Below are 19,390 nucleotides of genomic sequence, written 5' to 3'. Positions count from 1 at the left end.
CAAATATAAAAAGGCAACATTAAAAATAAAAATATGGGTTTCTGCCTGGATGGTTTTCTGTGATGAGCCGAAAGGACAGAAAGAGGGAGGAGTGAGCTCCCTCCCATATTAGGTCATACCAGGGGTTGTAACACACACACACACACACACACACACACACACACACACATATATATATATATATATATATATATATATTCTGACCCCCCTCTTCCCCCGCAATCACAGACACACTCCAAGCCAAAGATACTTCACGAGGTTTATTGCACAGACAGACAGATCCTTTGTAGCAATCCAACACAACTCGACCTTCAGAACCCTCCGGCACTGACACGCAATAGCAGCTATCCAGCCTGCCACGCTCACAAGACTGTACTCCCACAATAGTTCCTGCGTTGATTTCTGCAAAGGGCGTGTGCACAAGCAGTCCTTTTATAGTCTTGATAGGAGTCTAATTATCAGCAGCTGAGAGCAATTACCTCCTGTAACTGCGCAATTGCTCCTTACGCCTGTTAGCGCGCCGGTAACGAGCATCTAACAACTCACTGCTGATGTCTGACTCACTGTCCCATGACTCCTCCCCACTGCTCCAAGGCATGACATCAGGAGCCCCCTTCCTTTGGCTTTCACCACTGCTCCATGCCTCAGGCGCCTCCTGGTGGCCGACCAGCCTCTCTGATCCCTGCTCGGAGTCAGAACCCTGCCCATGGTCCTCCAGAGCCGACTCATAGGGACCCTCGCTGTCGGAGTCTGGTGGCAGCTCCAACGGCTCCTGCTGGGCCACAACACACACACACACACACACACACACACACACACACACACACACATACAGTATTAGCAGTATGAGTAAAATAAAGTACATCAATCCACCTGTTAGAGAACTGGAAGAAATTGTTTTGTGTTATGATTACAAGGAATATAGAAAAATATCTGAAACATAGAACTAAAATCAAAATTAAAACCGAAGCCTAAATATTAATTACATTAAATCTGGAAAACCACTATATATTTAAATAGTAAAAAATGAACATGCTTTTCATTTTTCTCTGTAACTAACACTGATTATTATTTCATAGATTTGAAAATTATACTAGGATACTTTTATTAATCCATCTTTTTTTTTTGTTTAAGGCTTCTTTTAAAATTAATCCACCTTAAATTCACTACATGCAAGGCAAAGGAGGCTTAACTATTCAATCATCTCTTTCTTCTAAAAAAATTCAAAAGGAAATATAATCAAGTTTACACACTGATTAAACACAATGCTGTTACAAGCTTAGATAAAATGTTGAAATAGCTAGAGATGCAACTTTGCTCAAAAACAAAAATAGAATTCTTCAATGGATTACTGTAATGCAGCGGTTCTCAAATAGTGGGGCGCACCCCCCTGGGGGGGCGCGAGGCTCCGTAAAGGGGGGCGCGAAGGCTCCCTTTCCATCTGGGTGCAACGGCGGCAAAGGCGTGGGTGAGGCATAATATATCCCGCCTGGAAGTGGCAGCACTTCGGACTGTGGATTTTCATTGGAGCCGCGGGCTGGAGCTGTGCAAGAAGCCTGCTCGGGTGGGGGTGGGAGGGAGGGAAGCATGGGACCGCCCGTCTTCACCACCGCGTAGCTCACCTCCCCGCCAGCAGCTCCACCGCCAGCATTCCGTCTGGAAGCGGAAGCGCAACAGCCGCTGTTGGGGAAGGGACAAAGGGGCGGCGGTCGCCCGATCTTGCCACCGCCACCCCTTCGCCCCTGGTAATGGCGACTGTTGTGCTGCTGCTTCCAGCTGGGATGCTGGAGGAGCTGCTGGCAGGGAGGGAGGGGAGGAGGGAGTAAGGATAGACAAGCAAGAGGGAAAGAAAGCAGGAGGGCAGAAGGGAGGTGGAAGGAAGGAAAGAAAAGCAGACACGCCGGAGGGAAAGAGGAAAGAAGGCAAGCAGGCAGGAAGGAGGCAGAAGGAAGGAGGGAAGAATGGAACTGGAAGGGAGGCAGGGAAGGAGGGAGGGAGAAAGGAAGGATAGGAGGATAGGGAAAGAGGAAAGAAGGCAGGCAGGCAGAAGGGAGGGAGGTGCAAGGAAGGAAGGAAGCATAGATAAGCAGGAGCGAAAGAAGGCAGGCAGGCAGGAGGAAAGAGGAAGGAGGGAACTGGAAGGGAGGCAGGGAAGGAGGGAGGGAGAAAGGAAGGATAGGAGGATAGGGAAAGAGGAAAGAAGGCAGGCAGGCAGAAGGGAGGGAGGTGCAAGGAAGGAAGGAAGCATAAATAAGCAGGAGGGAAAGAAGGCAGGCAGGCAGGGGGAAAGAGGAAGGAGGGAACTGGAAGGGAGGCAGGAAGGAAAGGAAGGAGGAAGGGAGGGTGGAAGGAAGGATAGACAAGTAAGAGGGAAAGAGGAAAGAAAGCATGTGACTACGGTGGGAGACGAGGAAAGACCGGTGTGCTATGATACTAGACAAATGATACTATTTACAGTCGCGCGGGGGGGGGGCGAAATGTTTTCTTCTTCCTAGGGGGGGCATGACAGAAAATAATTGAGAAGCACTGCTGTAATGAAACAAAAATATCATTTTGGGGGAACTATATAATCCAGTTTTAACTTATCTCTTTCCTTATGTAAATCAGGTTTGTAAATAGGTTGAAAACAGAAACAGAAGAAAACTAGGAAATGTTACTAGCAGGAATGAAGACAATTACTATTGTAAATTAGATCTATTTTTATTGTTACGCAAGATAATTAAAAATGTTAATAATAGCCAATTATACAACTATTACAAACATTAAGTTCCTGACTGCCGAGTTTATTTGTGTTTCATACAGTTTACTAAGGAAAACACTATTTTTTAAAAAGTGACAAAGTTCCAGTCTATTTTCAAAGCAATTTAAGTTTTCATTTTGACCTCAGAATAAACAAATAAAAAAATTGATTAAGGCATATGCTTTTACCACTACTAATATAGGAATAGAAATCAAAATTTATAAAAAAAATAAATGTGGCCAGTGTTGTTCATCTTATAAACAACTAACTATAAAATCTAGAATAAACACTGGAGTAGCTAAATTAATATTTCTTCCCCAACATATCACTTAGTAGCTGTTATCTTCACTTGTATAAAATGCAAATTCTTGTTTTGCTTACAATAGTTTATACTATATCATCTCTATCATCACTAAAATCCAAAAACAATAATCTAGGCTATTTTTTTAACTGAGATTAAGTCACAGATTCCCAATTATAAGGCTAAAACAATTCTGACTTTATACAAGCCATGAATAAAGCCTGAAGAGAGAGGACCATAAGAAGGTAGAAGAATTAGTATGAATTTCACACATTTAAAATAATTCATTTACATTTTGGAATTCAAACTTGAGACTTGGCACAAAGAGCCTAAAAAAATAAAATATGAAATAACTCCCAGCAGCTGGAGATGTTTTTTTGACTGTAAAGATTTTTTCCCCAAATACTCAATTTTTAAAACAAATAGTTACTTCCTGCACATAAAAATCAGTACCAACCAGAAAGGTTTGTCAGACCAACATAGCCAATAAACTTCATATTAATATTTTTTTCAAGCAATACCTTGCTCCTGTTAATGCAACCTTTTAATTTAAAATCATTTGAAGGATCAGTAATGGCAACAGTGTAGTGGAAGGCCTATGTGCTTTTCAGAAAGATTTCTATATTTAAAGCAAATATGTTTTTTAAAGTTGTGCCTGGGGGGAAAAATCAGATTATAGATATATATTAGAAAAAATAGGAAAAAAAAAGATGCTGCAATCATACATCTGGGGACGCTTTACTGGAAAACAATTTGTTCCATATAAACTGTGTTTTTCTTTCCCAAATGACACAGAAAGTAATGTGCTGATAGGTGATAGAAATAATCCAAATATTGGCCTATGAAAAATATAGCAAGTTGTTATGATACTATGTATAATTATTGATAGTTATTTGCTATCTATTTTCTTCTCTAACACACAACACAACTAGTTTGGTATATTGCCTAAAGGCCAAAAATTGAGAGAACAGAGTTTTACTTTTTGCTTTATAAATAAGCAAGTTGGATGACTTTATCCCAATCTTTCTTTCATCCCTAGGAAGAAGACAATGGTAAATTACTTGTCAAAAAGTTGTCAAGTCACCAATGTTAAGACTCATGCAAACCCCACCCACCCACACACAAATCCCCCACCCACCCACAAATCCCCCACCAAGATGAAGAAATAAATGCAACAATGAACAATGTAAAGTTGTATATAACAATCATAGTCAAAAGCACAAGAAGCCACTTTAACCAAATGTAAAATAAATAAAGCTGTGCTCTTTCTATGGCTTGCAGCATAAATAAATACTGAGTGGACATACTTTAAAGGGAGCAGCATAAGAAAAACCAGTTAAGCAAGGTTCAGCGTTCATGACCGAATGCTAGATAGAGAGAAAAAAAAGATAAGGAGCTGCTCAGAAAATAACATAATGCTAGGCTAGGAAAGAGAGGTATGCCTTTTCTGTCATGGTTCTGCTTCATTCTACCTGTTACACTTCACTGTTTTCTTTCAAGCAGACAATATTGCTACTACAACATGTCTTATTTGTAAACATAGCTGTACTCCTAGTACAGTGTAAAAAGCTTTTAACCTTTGTATTATGCAAAAATGAGACTTGTTTTAACTCAATAGAAAAATTAAGCATCAGTAAGTCTACCATCATACTTTTTTCCTTTTAGCAATTGTTTGTGAATCACGTCACAAAAACTGGATTGACATTTAATACGAAGTTATAATAAGGTAATTCTCAGGTTATGATGGTAATCGGAACTGGGATTTCCATTGCTAACAATGCAATTGTAAAGACAATGCCATATGGCTGCACTGTTTAGCACCTGTAATCCTGGCTATTGTCAGAATCCAGGACCATGTGGGTCATGAAATGGAAACAGGTGGAGTCCCTAGCAAGAAGCATGCGGAAGGGGGTGCAAAATGAGGCTATTGGGTGTGTGGATGTTGTGGACGGCATTGCAGACTGTGGGTGGGCTTATAAATTGTGAGATATGAGTCACCTGAACAGTTAACTAACCACAATTTCCTGGGAATAAATACCGGAAAGGATTACAATTTTTAATTAATAAGATAACCCACCCCCACTGCTAGCTCTATGTCTAGAATCTGTATTTATATACAAGCAATTTGTGAATAATCGTCGTTTTAAAACGAGTCTTTCATGCTAGCAAAAATGATAGCATTTCTTCTCCTTCTGATAGTCTTTCATGCACTACCAGAAAAAAAAATCCTATTTAAATCTCAGCTTCCTCCACTAACATATAATATAAAAAGCCCTAAAGTCATTTCAACATTGATCTGGCATGAATTCTTATCAGGGGTCAATAATGCTTAAATTTATAAGAGATAGCAACAAAAGTGGGAAGTCAGTCATGTTTACCTGTTATCAAATCTCAATGAGCAGCTAATGCATGTTGAACCTTCTATAATGGGTCTGGCACAAAAGGATTTTCCCATTCCCGAAAAAAAGCCTCTACCCCAAGTATATAGCTAAAGTATATTCTAGCTTAGGAATTGATCCACTAACAAATTGCTGTTAAGTTTAGTTTGTTTTAGTTTAAAAAGATAAGATACCTTTGATGAATATCTACTGCTTTTAGCATTTGAAATCCTCCTTCATATTGCTGAATCAATTTCCAGCAATGTAGCTAGCATGACTGCTTTCCTAAACAATTACAGTCAACATAAATCGTTTTCACAGCAAGTGATTCAAATTATTCATCAATTCTGCTTCATTATTTAAAACCACAAATAAACATATATTTAAATATTTTCAAACTAAAAATGTTTCTCAGAATTAGATTCAAACACATAGACACAAATTATTAACAATAAGGAATGTCAGTGCCAGGAATGCCAACCAAAACACTTCAAATAGGAAGAACCTATTTGAAGATGTAAAAGACTAGGTTTATTTTTATGGATACACTGGGTACAAATTTTCTATTGTAAACAATGAGAGTTCTTCTGGGATACAAATATTCTCTGGAGCAATTGAGTATTTGCAAATAAATTCTTCAACAACATGAACAAAAGAGCCTGTATCTCAATGTTATTATATAACCTGAATTACACACTAGAATGAAAGATGAAAAAAAATGGAATCTGAAAACCTATAGCAAAATACAGAAGACACCATTTTTAAAATGTCATTTTTTTCACAAATGCATTAAAGAAAAGTTCAAAATATTACAATATTATAAGGGCTTTTCTACTAAGAACATTTGTGAGAGAATGTTCTGCATCACAGTATTTGAAAATTCTATCCGATGAGAACTATCTTAACATTTGGCTACTTTTTTAAGTTTGTCTGATAATGTCCGTTCTCAGAAGTTAACAATATTTAAAATGCATCAATTGCACCCTCTTGTGTTGGGCATGCAGATTTCTTTAGTGGTATTTTTAATAAACCATTTATATTTTAATACTGTATCAATCATCAATAGTCAAAAATCAAATAGTTGTAATGACCATAATAGTCAAATATTTACTAACATAGAAAAGACTAGCTTATAAAAGCATATAGAATCATGGGCTTTATCTATGTAACATAGTTTCCCCATTATTTCTAATAATTTAACATCAGCACACTCATTTTCAATAAATAATATTTAAATATCTTTAAATTTATTTTACTTACACTAATACAGGTTTCCCTGATATCTTAGGATGTCTTAGAACTTCTGAAATTGTATCTTTTGTCTCTTCCATTCTTTCCATATCACTTGAATCCACAACAAATATTACTCCATAGGATTCAGCATAGTAATTTTTCCAAATGCCCCGAATACGTTTTCCACCTCCTAAGTCAAAAATTGTGACTTCAAACCATCGTTGTTTAAGATCAATTTTAGAAAATCCAACTGTTGGAGCCACATCTTCAGGGGATTCTGACAAAATTAAAATATACTATAAGAGACAGTTCAATGAAACTTGAATAAGAATTTTGATTTATTCCAATAATCTAATAATGTACTGGATTGTTTGGGTCTCTCACTGGTACAGTTCAAAGAGTAGACAGTATTGATTTATTTGTAAAAAATAATAAAGATAGGCTATAAATAAATAAATAAAATAAATAAATATATTCCCAACATTTTATATTTTCCCCAAAACAATATGAAGAGGCAAACAGAACTGAGGGTCAGCAATTATCTGGAGCTGGGAAGAAATTACAGGGTTTTATACTTGCAGAAGAATAAAGAAAAGAAGCATGGGGGTTATTCTTATATTACACTACTCATAAATTATACAGACATCTAGTTGTTATGTAATAGTTACATACAAATTACAAAGTGCCCTATATATAAGAATATCTAAGCAGCAGTTAAATATATTTCTATATGAAAACAAACAATTATTATGACTTGACCTACTGTGAATTCTGATATGACCAATTAATTAATTCCAAGCTATAATAGAGACTCATACTAATGCTAAGTATTTTGTTTTACTGTACAAGTAAAAAATAATAGTATTACTAATTAGCTTATGAGCATATCAAAGCTAATACTTATTTCAGAGCAACAGTAATATTACAATAAAGCATGCTTTTACTGAAAATGTATTTCAGATCTTACCTGAACAAAAAGAATTTGAATGAAACTTATTAGCCAAGTTCTAGAGAATTCCATATGCACTGTTGATATACTGGGGGAACTGAATTTGCATGTAGTGGAATTCCGTAACATACAGAGATAGACTTTCCTGACTTTAGAGAACAGCCACTTAAATAAATAGGGCAGATAAGCCTTTAGGTGCATCTGAGCTCTTTTTATTCAGAGGATATATTGAGTAGATTTAGGGTATTCTAAGGTATCTAAGTGGGACGCGGTGGCTCAGTGGCTAAGATGCTGAGCTTGTCGATCGGAAGGTCGACAGTTCAACAGTTCGAATCCCTAGTGCCGCATAACAGAGTGAGCTACAGTTACTTGTCCCAGCTTCTGAGAACCTAGCAGTTCGAAAGCATGTAAAAATGAAAGTAGAAAAATAGGAACCAACTTTGGTGGGAAGGTACCAGCGTTCTGTGCGCCTTCAGCATTTAGTCATGCCAGTCACATGACAATGGGGACGTCTTCGGACAGCGCTGGCTCTTCGGCTTTGAAACGGAGATGAGCACCGTCCCCTAGAGTTGGGAACGACTAGCACATATGTGCAAGGGGAAGCTTTACCTTTTACTTTAAAGTAAATCTAACATATGCATAAGAAGAAACCAAGCATATAATTATGCATATTTCCACCAACCAAAGAAGTGCCAAATAAAAGATGTAAGTAAAATATAAAATCTGTATTATTTTCAGAGATGCTTCTTGTCTTTAAATTCTAGGGACAGGGGGGGTGGGGGGTGATATATACTTTATTTCTCCCAAAACAATGAGATATTATTTGATTTAACAGAGTAAAATATGACAGTAAATATCAGATCCTTATAACAACAAGCAGTCTAGCTTAAACATGAAAATAAATTAACAATAATATTTTGAAAATTGTAGATTAAAATAGAATATCCAACATACCTCCTTGGATTCCTTTTACTGTTGCAGTTTTCCCAGCATTATCAAGACCCACCATGATCAATGTCACCTTCCTTTGAAATACCAACAAAAAGAAGTTAAAATTCTGTCCTTAAAAAGCACATAATATTTTACAACAAATAAATATACTTTCAATATACCCAAAACCAAATGGCAAAGAATCAACTAAGATTTTATCTATTTTACAAAGTGCAGGTAAAGTAAGTGGTGTGTAACAAATTCTAAAACACATGGAAAAATATAAGAAGGGGAAGGGAGCAGCAGAGGAAGGCTTAACTCTTACTTCAGTTATACACTATGTAGAACATGGTACTAAAACCGTCAAGGGGATGATTTAATATATTAAGATACATATTGAAGAACATTTGTGGAATATTTCTTATTGTGAAGCAAGAGAAACTATCTTGCATCTGGATAAAAAATTGATACACTTCAATGAGCACAGAATCTCTAAATGTTCAAAGCAGACAAATTAAGGAAAAAATGGGTAGAATGTGAAGAAAGAGGAAAAACAGAAGAACCCAGCAGAGGGATGGGAGAGGAGAAGTGAAATATTTTGGAATTAAGAAGAGTATTTATTAGAAGAAGAAATTTTAAAAGGATTATCTCATGAGGAACAAAGATTCTCATTGTTTGCAGCCAAAGGCTGAGTAGACAGAAATTAGAAAATTGACAGATAAACATATAGTAAAAGATCTAAAAGTTAAAATAAAATAAAATCAGATTATGAATGAAAAGCTTTACCGGTGTTACCCAAGTTTATATTTTCTAATGTTGGGGGGGAAAAATAGCTTAAAAATGGATTAAATAAAAAAATGGCATTTCAAAAAAAGAAAAGAACTAATTGATATTGAGACATATCTTATGTCAAATGCCACGATGTTCATTTGATCTTGGCAAAGCATATTATGTGTATTAACCATTGTAGTTTATAAACTATATTTTATGGATCAGCATGCAGTATAAACCCAGAGCCACCATAAATGAAATGGACAACAGAAGCCAAGAAAGAAAGGGAAATTTAAAGATGACACGTTCAGTACTCAACATGCTAAACTTAACACAGCACTGAACTATTTGAAGTAGAAATATCAAGAATGATATTTTTATATATGCATAAAACACAGTATAGCCTTTAGAAATTAAGGGATAAAAGTAATCCATAATGTTAGGATAATTAGATCTTAAGCTTTTTTCATTTTTTCCTTGGGATTATGAAATTTTAAAATGTATCTATACAGGTAGTCCTCCACGTACGACCACAAATGAGCTCAAAATTTATATTGCTGTGATAAATTTGTTAAGTGAATTTTGCCCCATTTCATGGCTTTTCTTGCCACGTTTGTTAAGGGAATCACTGCAGTTGTTAAATTAGGCACAAGGTTGTTAAGTGAATCTAGTTTCCTCATTGACTTTGCTTGTTAGAAGTTTGCAAAGGGTGATCACACGACCCCGGTACTCTGCAAATGTCATAAATATGAGTCAGTTGTCAAACTACCAAATGTAAATCACATGACCATGGGGATGCTGCAACGATTGTAAGTGTGAAAAATAGTCATAAGGAACTTTTTTCAGTGCAGTTCTAACTTTGAACAGTCACTATGTGAACTGTTGTAAGTCGAGGAGTAGCTGTATATAAGTAATTAGGTTATGTGCTGTGTGGGATGTTGGGTAAGTAACTTGAACTTTATCAAGCTGCAAGGCTAAATATTGATCATGAAAAAAGGATTTTTTAAAAAAATCCATGTTAAAAATCAAGATATACATTTATTATACATCATTACCTATAATAAATATTATAATATTTTTGCTCAATCCATAAACATGGATGTTACAGTTCTTGATTTTTACTGCATAGTTTTATAACTCACGCTTGCACATTATTATTTTATCATTAAAAATGTATTAACCGCTTCTCGGAATATGTGGCGAGAAAATAATACACAATTATGCAAAAAACAGAATACAGAATTTAAACAGTAATTTACACATAGCCAAATATCCAAAGATAATTTAAATTGGCTATAAGCAATTCCTACTGAATTCAGTAAGCCTTATTCCCAATTAACCATAATAAGATTAGAGTTCAAAAAATTATTTTATGCTATTTTAGCAATTCTTATGCACCAGGAACAACATTTTTACTTCCTGATTCTATCATTCCAAGCCAAGACAGAGATTGTAGGCAAAGAACAAATTTGAAATAAATTCTGAGTTGCTCAAATTTTTTTAAAAAGAGACTTAGTTTCATACAAAGTACCCATGATGGTTTCTAAATAGTTTAGTTGCTCCATTTCCAATATAGCATAAGGATATGTAAAAAAAAACATGTTTCCTTTTCTGCCTGTACAAATTTTTATTTCAGTAGAAAGCAGAAAAGGGAAAGGGTTTTTTACATATCCCTATGCTACTGAGAAGGGAGCAACTATTCAGAAATCATTATGTATACTTTGTTTGAAACTAAGTTTCCTTTTTGAATCGATGATACGAAAAACATTAAAAATCTGCTGCTGAAAATTATTGATTGCCTATTTTTGACAGTACAATCAGAGCACTCTGGGTCTCATATAAACAAAAAATGATTTATTAAACCTTACGTTAGTAGAGGACTCAAAGGAGTCAACTACAAACTATGGGGATAGCAATCTGCTTCTAAATAATGATGTAGAATTCTTCTGTCTAGATGGCTAAACTTTTTGTCATCACGTGCCAAAAGAAATGCAATGCAATCCCCACTCCTCACCACCACGCATGGATGTGCAAGACCCCCATGTGTGCCCCGCTCCCCACCCAAACGCATTACCCATGACTGCCATCACGGGTCTAGATCCACAAACTTTAGCAAAATCAAAGAAGCATGGATTACAGAAACTTCAGTAAAGTACCTTTAAGGCTAGTTGTGGAGTAAATAAAGTATCATTGAAACTGCAAAATAAATTTCTCATCCTAATGTATAGTAAATTCATTAAGATGAAATCACTTTAAATGATTTGAAATGCTTATTAGCCATCTAGTCTAAGTTGCCTTTTTACAGGATGAGCTACCAACAGACCCCCCTGCTGCCTCTTAACTGTTTATGGCTATTTTCCTTTCCATTACTTTTTCAGTCTCCTCAAAAAAAATTCACATAAGCCTAGTTCTCTATAAATAGGACCAATGTGTAACTGAAGTATGCCTAATGTAAGATCTTTGCAGCATGGCCAACATAATAGGCAAAAAGCACAAAAAGAAATCTGTCATAATCTTAAAATGGACAATAATCTTTGGTTTGTTTCCCTCAAATCTTAATATGAACTTCCACCATTCCCATTTCACCCCATGTATCAATAACACTCCATGCATCCAACTACACTTTTAAATATATATATGACATAATTAATTTAAATTAGAGAAAATCTTCCTAATAATATTTGAGATATTTTGCCTTGGTCTGTTCTATGTGAAAATGAGTTAATAACAGGTCTACATATCTTCATACCTGCTGTACCATATATAATCTTAAAAGTTACTAAAAAACCGAGTATTTTAAAGCCTGGTCATTTACCTGAGGGGTTCTCGCCACCGTTTTAGCCAGCTGCAGCAATTGGCCATCAGACTGTACATCCCTTTCCAACAGCCATTCAGAACACCAAATAAACTGCAGACATGGTATATTGACTAATTCCAGAATATTCAATCAAGGGTTGAAGAGATCAATTTGAATATTGCCTTATTAGCAAAACAAAGAAAGGGGAGAATAAGAATACAAAATAAGTTCTTGGTAACTTTATTCTTTCAAACCAATCTCATACTTCTATATCAAGCCCTCTCCTACAATGAGTCTTTATTTTGTGGAGCCACATTTATTTTAAATGTTATATTTACAGTCAGAGTGCAGCACACGCAACTTTTATGCAAGAAAAGCAATTTTTAGATAATCATGCATATGCAACAATATAGCCATAGTTTTCTACCCCATTCTTTAACCAGGAAGGAGTTGACTGAATAGCCAATCAAAAATTGGATTTGTAAAAGCTGCATTCAGCAAAAACACAATATTCCCAGAATATAAAATATTTTTTACAAAAAATGTTAATACTAAACAAATCAAAGGAAAAGTGCAACTAACACAGGTTGAATAAATTAAAATAGAATAAAAAACAAAAGCTTTCTTTATTGTCAAATGGATAGAAAAGTGGGCCATAAATTCAAAATATATTACTTTTTAAAAATAATGTACTGTATTCAAAGCAGGCAATAAAGAATTAACAGTGATTTAAATACAAACAACACAATATATCCTAGAATTTTAATACTACAGTCACACACCCGAGCAAGCACTGGTTTGTTACACTAGACAACCACTATCAGAAAGACTGGTAACAAGGCAGAATCACCTTACAATCTCCTTAATATAAATACATAATAAAGTAGGTGATTCTGTAATAAATGAATTAAAAAAGGAGAGGCACATCATAAAATTGTTAATAATATTATTTCTAAAAAGAAATGAAAGCTTTATGCATCCAATTGTGACATGTATTATTTGTAAGACATGAATGAAATTAGGTATAAGATCTGCTGTAGGCTGATTTGTAGAATGTATCCAAAAATTCTAATGGAGCATATGAACGTGGTTTTTAAAAATGCAGTTAAAGATGTAGTTAACAGCACTGGAAGTAGAACCAGTAATTATAAAAGCAATGGATTTGTTTATTTATAACTAAGGAATACAGCGAAGTCAGAGAGCTTCATGGATCAAGGATGGCTTTTAAATCATAACTAAACTACATTCTGCAGTTTATTGTCAGATTGAGCCACCTAATTTTTCAATTCTGCTTCATACATGCATGAGTGTTTCATGACACCTTCTGTACATCATCAAATATAAACCAATACAACTGTGATTAATGCACAGATAATTCCGATTCATGCTGCTGATTTCTCTCAAATTGCCTCTCTACAGGCAAGCTCAGCTTTCCTCCTTGATAGTGTATTAAACAGTTCCAAAAATTAAAAAACACTGTAATGCCTTACAGACTGAATATGCACACTCCCCAAAAGTGTATTTTGTGAGCTGGCTATTATATATACAAACTTACAAATAGTTGTAAGCTCTGGTCCTACATTAGAAAGTCACTGCTTCTGCTTTTATATTCTACGATGTGCTGTACTCTCCCATAAAGGAGCATAAATATTAATTCATCATCCATTTTAAATCCCTGTGTCATAAGCCCGAGACACGAGCGTGTTCACGCGCGAGAGACGCACGGACGGGGGCAGTTATTCAACGCCACCAAATCTTTGGATTCGGGAATGACTGCCGTACCAGAGCAAAGAACAGCGGCGCCCAGCAGCCCAATACTGAACGAATCGGACCGAGTTATGAGAACTGCCCTGTTATAGTGATTTATTAGGCTGGCCAGAGGGGAGAAGAAAAAAAAGGAATGCACCAAGTCTGCGGCCTCTAACAAGCAGCCCAGGCGCCTCCCTCGCCCCCACGTTAAATTAGATTCACAAAGCTCTCCCGCCCCCGAGGACCTCCTGACCGTCTTCTCGTCTCCCCGTCGCTGAGAAATCCTATAGTAGCCATAGATTCTCGGGGCGGCCGTTCTACACAGTCACGTGACCGCGCCGCTTTCGCAGGTTTATCTATACGTCTTCACGTGATGCTCCCGGAGTATGCTTATTGGCTAGTTTCCGATAGCAACCGTACGCAGGAAGGACGCGTAACTACGTCGGTCTCCCTTAGCTACGAGAGGGGGAGTGAAGGGGGGGGGGAGAGAGAGAGAGAGAGAAGACCGCAAATGAGGAAAGAAAACAGCAAATGAAGGATTCCTTGACTGATGGCACCCACCAATCACGGGTCCCGCAAAGGGGCAGGATTTATTTACTAGAGTGACGGACGGGTGCCTGGAATTCTTGAATTGGATTGCTGCTTTATTCCCTATGCGCGTGCGCTCCTGAAAAGTGACTGAGGAGGGGGAGGGGGGATCAGAACATTTTACAAAGCTGTATAGCCAAATTCAATATAATCTCATTCTGAAATAAGTGACCGCCAAATAAAATAATAATAATTTGGTAGTGTACTGCATGATCACAGATCTGGAGAAGTTTAACATTTCCAATGTTTCCTGCTTAGGAGAACAGATCGAGTACTATTGATCCTTAGTTGACACCTATCAAAGGTCAAGCACCTTGTAATTCAATAAGACTTCAATCACTTATTCTTGAACCAGTACTAATAAGTGTTCCAGGAGAGCACTCTGCGACTTCCACTCTGAAGGAGCCTCACCTAGTAACATTTTTGTTTTTATTATTTTTAATGTTTCTGAGGTCTTAACTTTTAACCCATGTGGGATTACAAAAAGAAGACAGATTCTGAAGTGGTTCAGATGCCATTTGAAGAACTGTTCTGATTCTCTTTTAAGCACCTTAAAGTTTTGATTGAGGGAAAGATTTGTTCTTTTGAATCAGACAACAAAAGTAACTTTAGCTACCCTAGCAGTTAGGCATGCTTTATTCCCCCCTCCCCCCCAAAAAAGCTAATTGATAAGCTATAATTTACTAAATGATAAATGTTCCAAAAATGTATGAATTTTACTTGTTTTGCTTTCTTCATTTCTTTTAGCTATTCTAATTTGAAATGTATTCCACCACCAATATCTAGCTTGTTTAGGAGTTATGACTACTGCATAATTTTATATGCACTACATTTGATTATCTTACATTTAATTAGAATGTTGTAATTCACAATGGAATTATTTACAATCATTTGCATACTAGCCTTCATAGTAAACAAGGATTTGGAATGTATAAAATATTCACCAGATGTATGTATGTGTATTTTGGTAAAGTAAACCTTGTATATTTATCCCTTTTTCACAACCTTTACTCCCTTTTTGTTTTGTTTACTAAGTTGCCTTTATTGAGATCAGAAAAGCTTGTATATATATATATATTGTGACCTTAAGTTTGAATTAATGAATTTTCCTGTGTGGACTGAAGTTTTTTGTTGCTGTTGTTAAACGGCCTTTGTAAAAACAAAATATACATTGACAATTATCACACCAATATTTCCTATTACAGGAAGTATTTTTTTAAAAAAATGTGAATATACCTGGGCACTTATCTTGGCAGGGTTACAAAACTGGTTGCCCTTGCCTTTTCCAGGACATTTTTTCCCACCTTCCTTTAAGAAAAGTTGGACTTAAATCTTTTATGGGAAAGTAAAGACTCCAGGCTGATAATTTTAGACTCTGGTCCCTGGGTCTGCCTGTCCTTTTCCTATACTTTCTAGAATGATCAAACTCTTGAGGCAAAATGATTCCAATCCATGAAAGTGCATGTCAATAAACTGGTTGCAGATCAAATCTGAACATCAGTCCATCAAAAATTCTTTTGAGACCCTCCTCTCCCCCAAAATGGCTGCCTTAAGAATTGCAGATACTTCAGTGACTATTTGGCCATAAAAAATTGTGGGCATCTTCACCATTGGGTCATGATTTCTCTAGCGTTTGGTCCATGTAGGACTGCAGCATTGTAATACAAGTTTATGTGTCTGTTTAGATTTTTTTTTAGGTCAATAGGATTCATTAACATGTCACTTAAGATGCCATGCAAACTTCTTTCTTGTTCATCAATAAACTATCTCTAATAAGAATTCAATTGTAATATGTAATTAAAGCCAAGATTGAACTTCTTAGGTAACAATTCATTCACTAATGTCTTTGGAAGATAGTCTTCAAAAAGCCTTGTTACATTAAAATTGCAACATTTTGTACTGTAAACAGTGGACATCACGACACCTTTTCCAAAAATTAAATGCACCGGTCTATTCGGCAAAATCAATTGTTTTGATATTACATAAAGCAGAGCTGCAGTATCAGCCAGAGAGTCTGGGATCTCGTGTGCTTAAAACTCTGGTGGCTTCGTTTCTAGCTCGCTGTGCAAATACAGCCAAAGGGCAGCTTTGATTTTGGAAGGAGGAATGAGATGAAGGTGAACTGGCCCTTTCTGTGTTGTTGGCAACGAGCCTTGAGAAGAACGCAACCAAAAAGGCAATTTCGCCTCCTCTCTGCCTCTTTCCCTCGCAGGCGCGCATGGAAGGACGCACACACAGAGGGTCCTTTTGAGCAAACGGTTAGAGAGACCAGCCCCGCCGGGAGGTTCAGCAGCTTCTGGGCCAGGGCCATAATGTCCTCCCCTCGGCCTTCCTGTTTACCCACCACTTGAAATGGACAGGACCGCTTCCAGGAACTGTCTTGCCTTCGAATGAGGCCACCCCCCAGCCAGTCTCCTCTCTCTTCCGCTCCGCAGGAGGACTAGAACCGGGCAGAACATTGTCCTCTCTTCCCGGCATCGTGCGTACAACCAAACGGCAACTCAACTCAGAGTACATGCTAGCATCCGCTCCTTAGCTCCGAAAGAAGATACACCGATCCAGTTAGCCTACTAACTCTCAGCTTCTCAGAATGAGACTCCTCGACATTGTATGCCTGCTTATTTACTGCCTCTTTATTACAACGATCGCGATCTCCCTCTCAGAAGCAAGGACGTGTGAGTAAAATTGGTCCGCTTTCCATCTTTCGACAGAGTTTCAGTGGGGATTGCGTGTTTTTTTTGTTGTTGTTGTTGTTTAGTTAATTTGGACTTGTTTTGTGCTTTCTTCCTTCAAGCTGTCTGTTGGAGGAGATTGTAAAGAATAGTAACGGAAAAAATTCTATACCGACATACTGTATAGTCTTTTCTGTGAAAAGAATTCTCTGCCCTTCGAATTCCTAGGGATGCAACCTGATTACTTGCACGTTTACTCAATGAAATAAATATCACGGAGTTTAATGGGACGTTGTTCTAGTTTATAGCATCGCAGGCTTAGGTGGATCTGATTCCTTGTTGCTAGGATTGTCCGAGAGATTCTGATGTGCCCTTAAACTCTGCAGGATCTGAAATAGTTTTCTTGGTTTTCGCTAAGCAAATATATTTTCCATCTCCATAAGCAACCATATTTGTAATGAGGCCAAACTATAGGAGAATGAGTAATTACCATTGCAATGAGAGAGAGAAAAAAAAATTCTAACCCCAGCAAAAAAGGGGGGGGGGCATTTGAGGTATTGTGAAATCATATTAAAAATAAAAAGTATTAAAAAATCTACAATTAGTTCTGCGATGAAAAGTTTAAACAAGTATTTTATGTAGAGGATGCAAATTGTGTGTTTTTTAAAATTAAGATTACTGTTTTCCCACAAATACATTTAAATAATACATGCAGCCTGTTTAGAGATAAAAGACCTTTTGTCATTTGCATCTACAGTAAATCTTCAGTAATCTTCAGTAACTGAAAACATGTTTCTCCCCATCATCACAACATTGTCTTCAGTACATGCCCATCCTACACAAGCTTAAACCATGCTTATCGTAGTAGTAGATGTAAAAAAAAGTTAGGTTTTGTTACTCATTACCCTGGGGGGTTGGGAATCAGGTGACTGTGTGGACTTGAAACAGAGGCAGAAGAGTTAGGGGCAGCAGATTTCATGCCTGAATAGTTTTCTGCTGTCCCTAGGATAGCTGAATAAGCACTTCAACTTTGCAAGACAAAAGGGATCAACATCTTAATTTTAGGTTGAATTAGCAGATGAAAGCAGACTCATTAGCAACTCATGGTTTCCTTCATTAAGTGTAATATAGTTTTGATTGTTTTCCCCTTCCCTATTTCATTCCATAACAATTTCACAAATAAATTATAGAGAAAAAAGGAGAAATCCATAACTAAGTATGTTCTAGTAATCCAGAAACTTTCATGCTTAGGTACAATTTCAACATACTGTAGGTATGGAACATATAGACTTTTACAGATTTAACTAGGACACTGAGATACTTCATCCTATTATTTACCAAAATTCTCAGAATCTTATGGTATTGAGAACAACAAACTAACTTCCACTGAACTCCAGAACTGTTTCAGGCTTGGCACGTGGGCTGTGACGTATCCTGTTGTCAGATTTTCAAGTAGCCAAAACAAGACTGTAAAAGCAGACTAAGGATAAGGATGATGAAGATTACAGCATCAGTTAGTGTCAAATTGCAGCAAAAGCTAGAATGATCTATTGTTGGTAATTGTAGAACAAACTAGTTAAAAGCCAAGAAAATTATATATAATATAAATATAATATAATACACACATCATGTAAATATATGGAAGAATAACAGGAAACTGCCTCTAATGCTGTATGCTGGTCTGACCATGAATATGTTATTGTAAATAACTCTTTAGTAGTTAATTATAAACTATATAGATCATGGGCCAAATCCTATTACTACTTTGATCTCACTCACTATTTTAACTAAGTGAGGGCTGCATTCAAAGTATTGCTCACATCATGTCCTGGGATATTAACTATCAATTGAAACTTTGAAATGCACTTTAATTTCCAATTTGTGGATAATTTTGGATCCATTATACAACCACAGTTTAATACAGAATGTTCATGTGAATAATCTTTAGTTACAGACTCTGAGATTACCAAATTATCAACACAGCTGAATGTAAGAAAATGTTCAAGTGAAAACTTTGTCCCCTTTTTGTTAATATTGATTGGTAGGTCCAAAGGTGTTGCAGTTATCTTTATTGCATAAGTCAAATAATATCCTAGGAATGAAGATCAACATCAAACAGAAGTCAAATCAATCAGATCTTGCTTATTATAAGCTAATTAGCCTGCTGAGTGTTATAAATAAGCTTTAAACTAGATATCTATGTCTAGCCTAATTGGCTAGATGAAAACAATATAGGTTTAAGGAAAATGGGATGGCTTTGGATTAAACCTTCATTTTATAAA

At 36.4% G+C, this 19,390-nt stretch overlaps 2 protein-coding genes across 7 annotated transcripts in view; one reads left to right on the top strand and one right to left on the bottom strand.

Moving 5' to 3' along the window:
• The window catches only part of ARL13B (ARF like GTPase 13B), a 48,239-nt gene extending 33,951 nt beyond the window's left edge, over positions 1-14,288 (bottom strand). The window contains exons 1-5 of one of the 6 annotated variants that reach the window (XM_081952055.1): positions 14,102-14,287; positions 12,882-12,992; positions 12,118-12,281; positions 8,556-8,626; positions 6,680-6,929 (exon numbers count right to left, since the gene is read on the bottom strand). In XM_081952055.1, coding sequence (XP_081808181.1) covers positions 6,680-6,929; positions 8,556-8,626; positions 12,118-12,176 — 380 coding nt within the window. In that variant the 5' untranslated portion in view covers positions 12,177-12,281; positions 12,882-12,992; positions 14,102-14,287. Of the gene's footprint in view, positions 1-6,679; positions 6,930-8,555; positions 8,627-12,117; positions 12,282-12,881; positions 12,993-13,654; positions 13,680-13,881; positions 14,055-14,101 lie in introns of those variants that run through there. The other 5 variants (XM_081952058.1, XM_081952054.1, XM_081952059.1 and 2 more) reach the window with 5 other exon arrangements.
• Positions 14,289-16,639: 2,351 nt separating this feature from the next.
• The window catches only part of PROS1 (protein S), a 38,842-nt gene continuing 36,091 nt past the window's right edge, over positions 16,640-19,390 (top strand). Inside the window, exon 1 of the mRNA XM_081951460.1 lies at positions 16,640-17,111. Coding sequence (XP_081807586.1) covers positions 17,027-17,111 — 85 coding nt within the window. The 5' untranslated portion in view covers positions 16,640-17,026. The remainder of the gene's footprint in view (positions 17,112-19,390) is intronic.

This window comes from Natrix helvetica (assembly GCF_964273705.1).
Source record: "Natrix helvetica genome assembly, chromosome: 4".
Lineage (NCBI taxonomy): Eukaryota > Metazoa > Chordata > Lepidosauria > Squamata > Natricidae > Natrix > Natrix helvetica.
The sequence above is the reverse complement of the archived record's forward strand: the minus strand, read 5'-3'. Positions and strand labels throughout refer to the sequence as shown.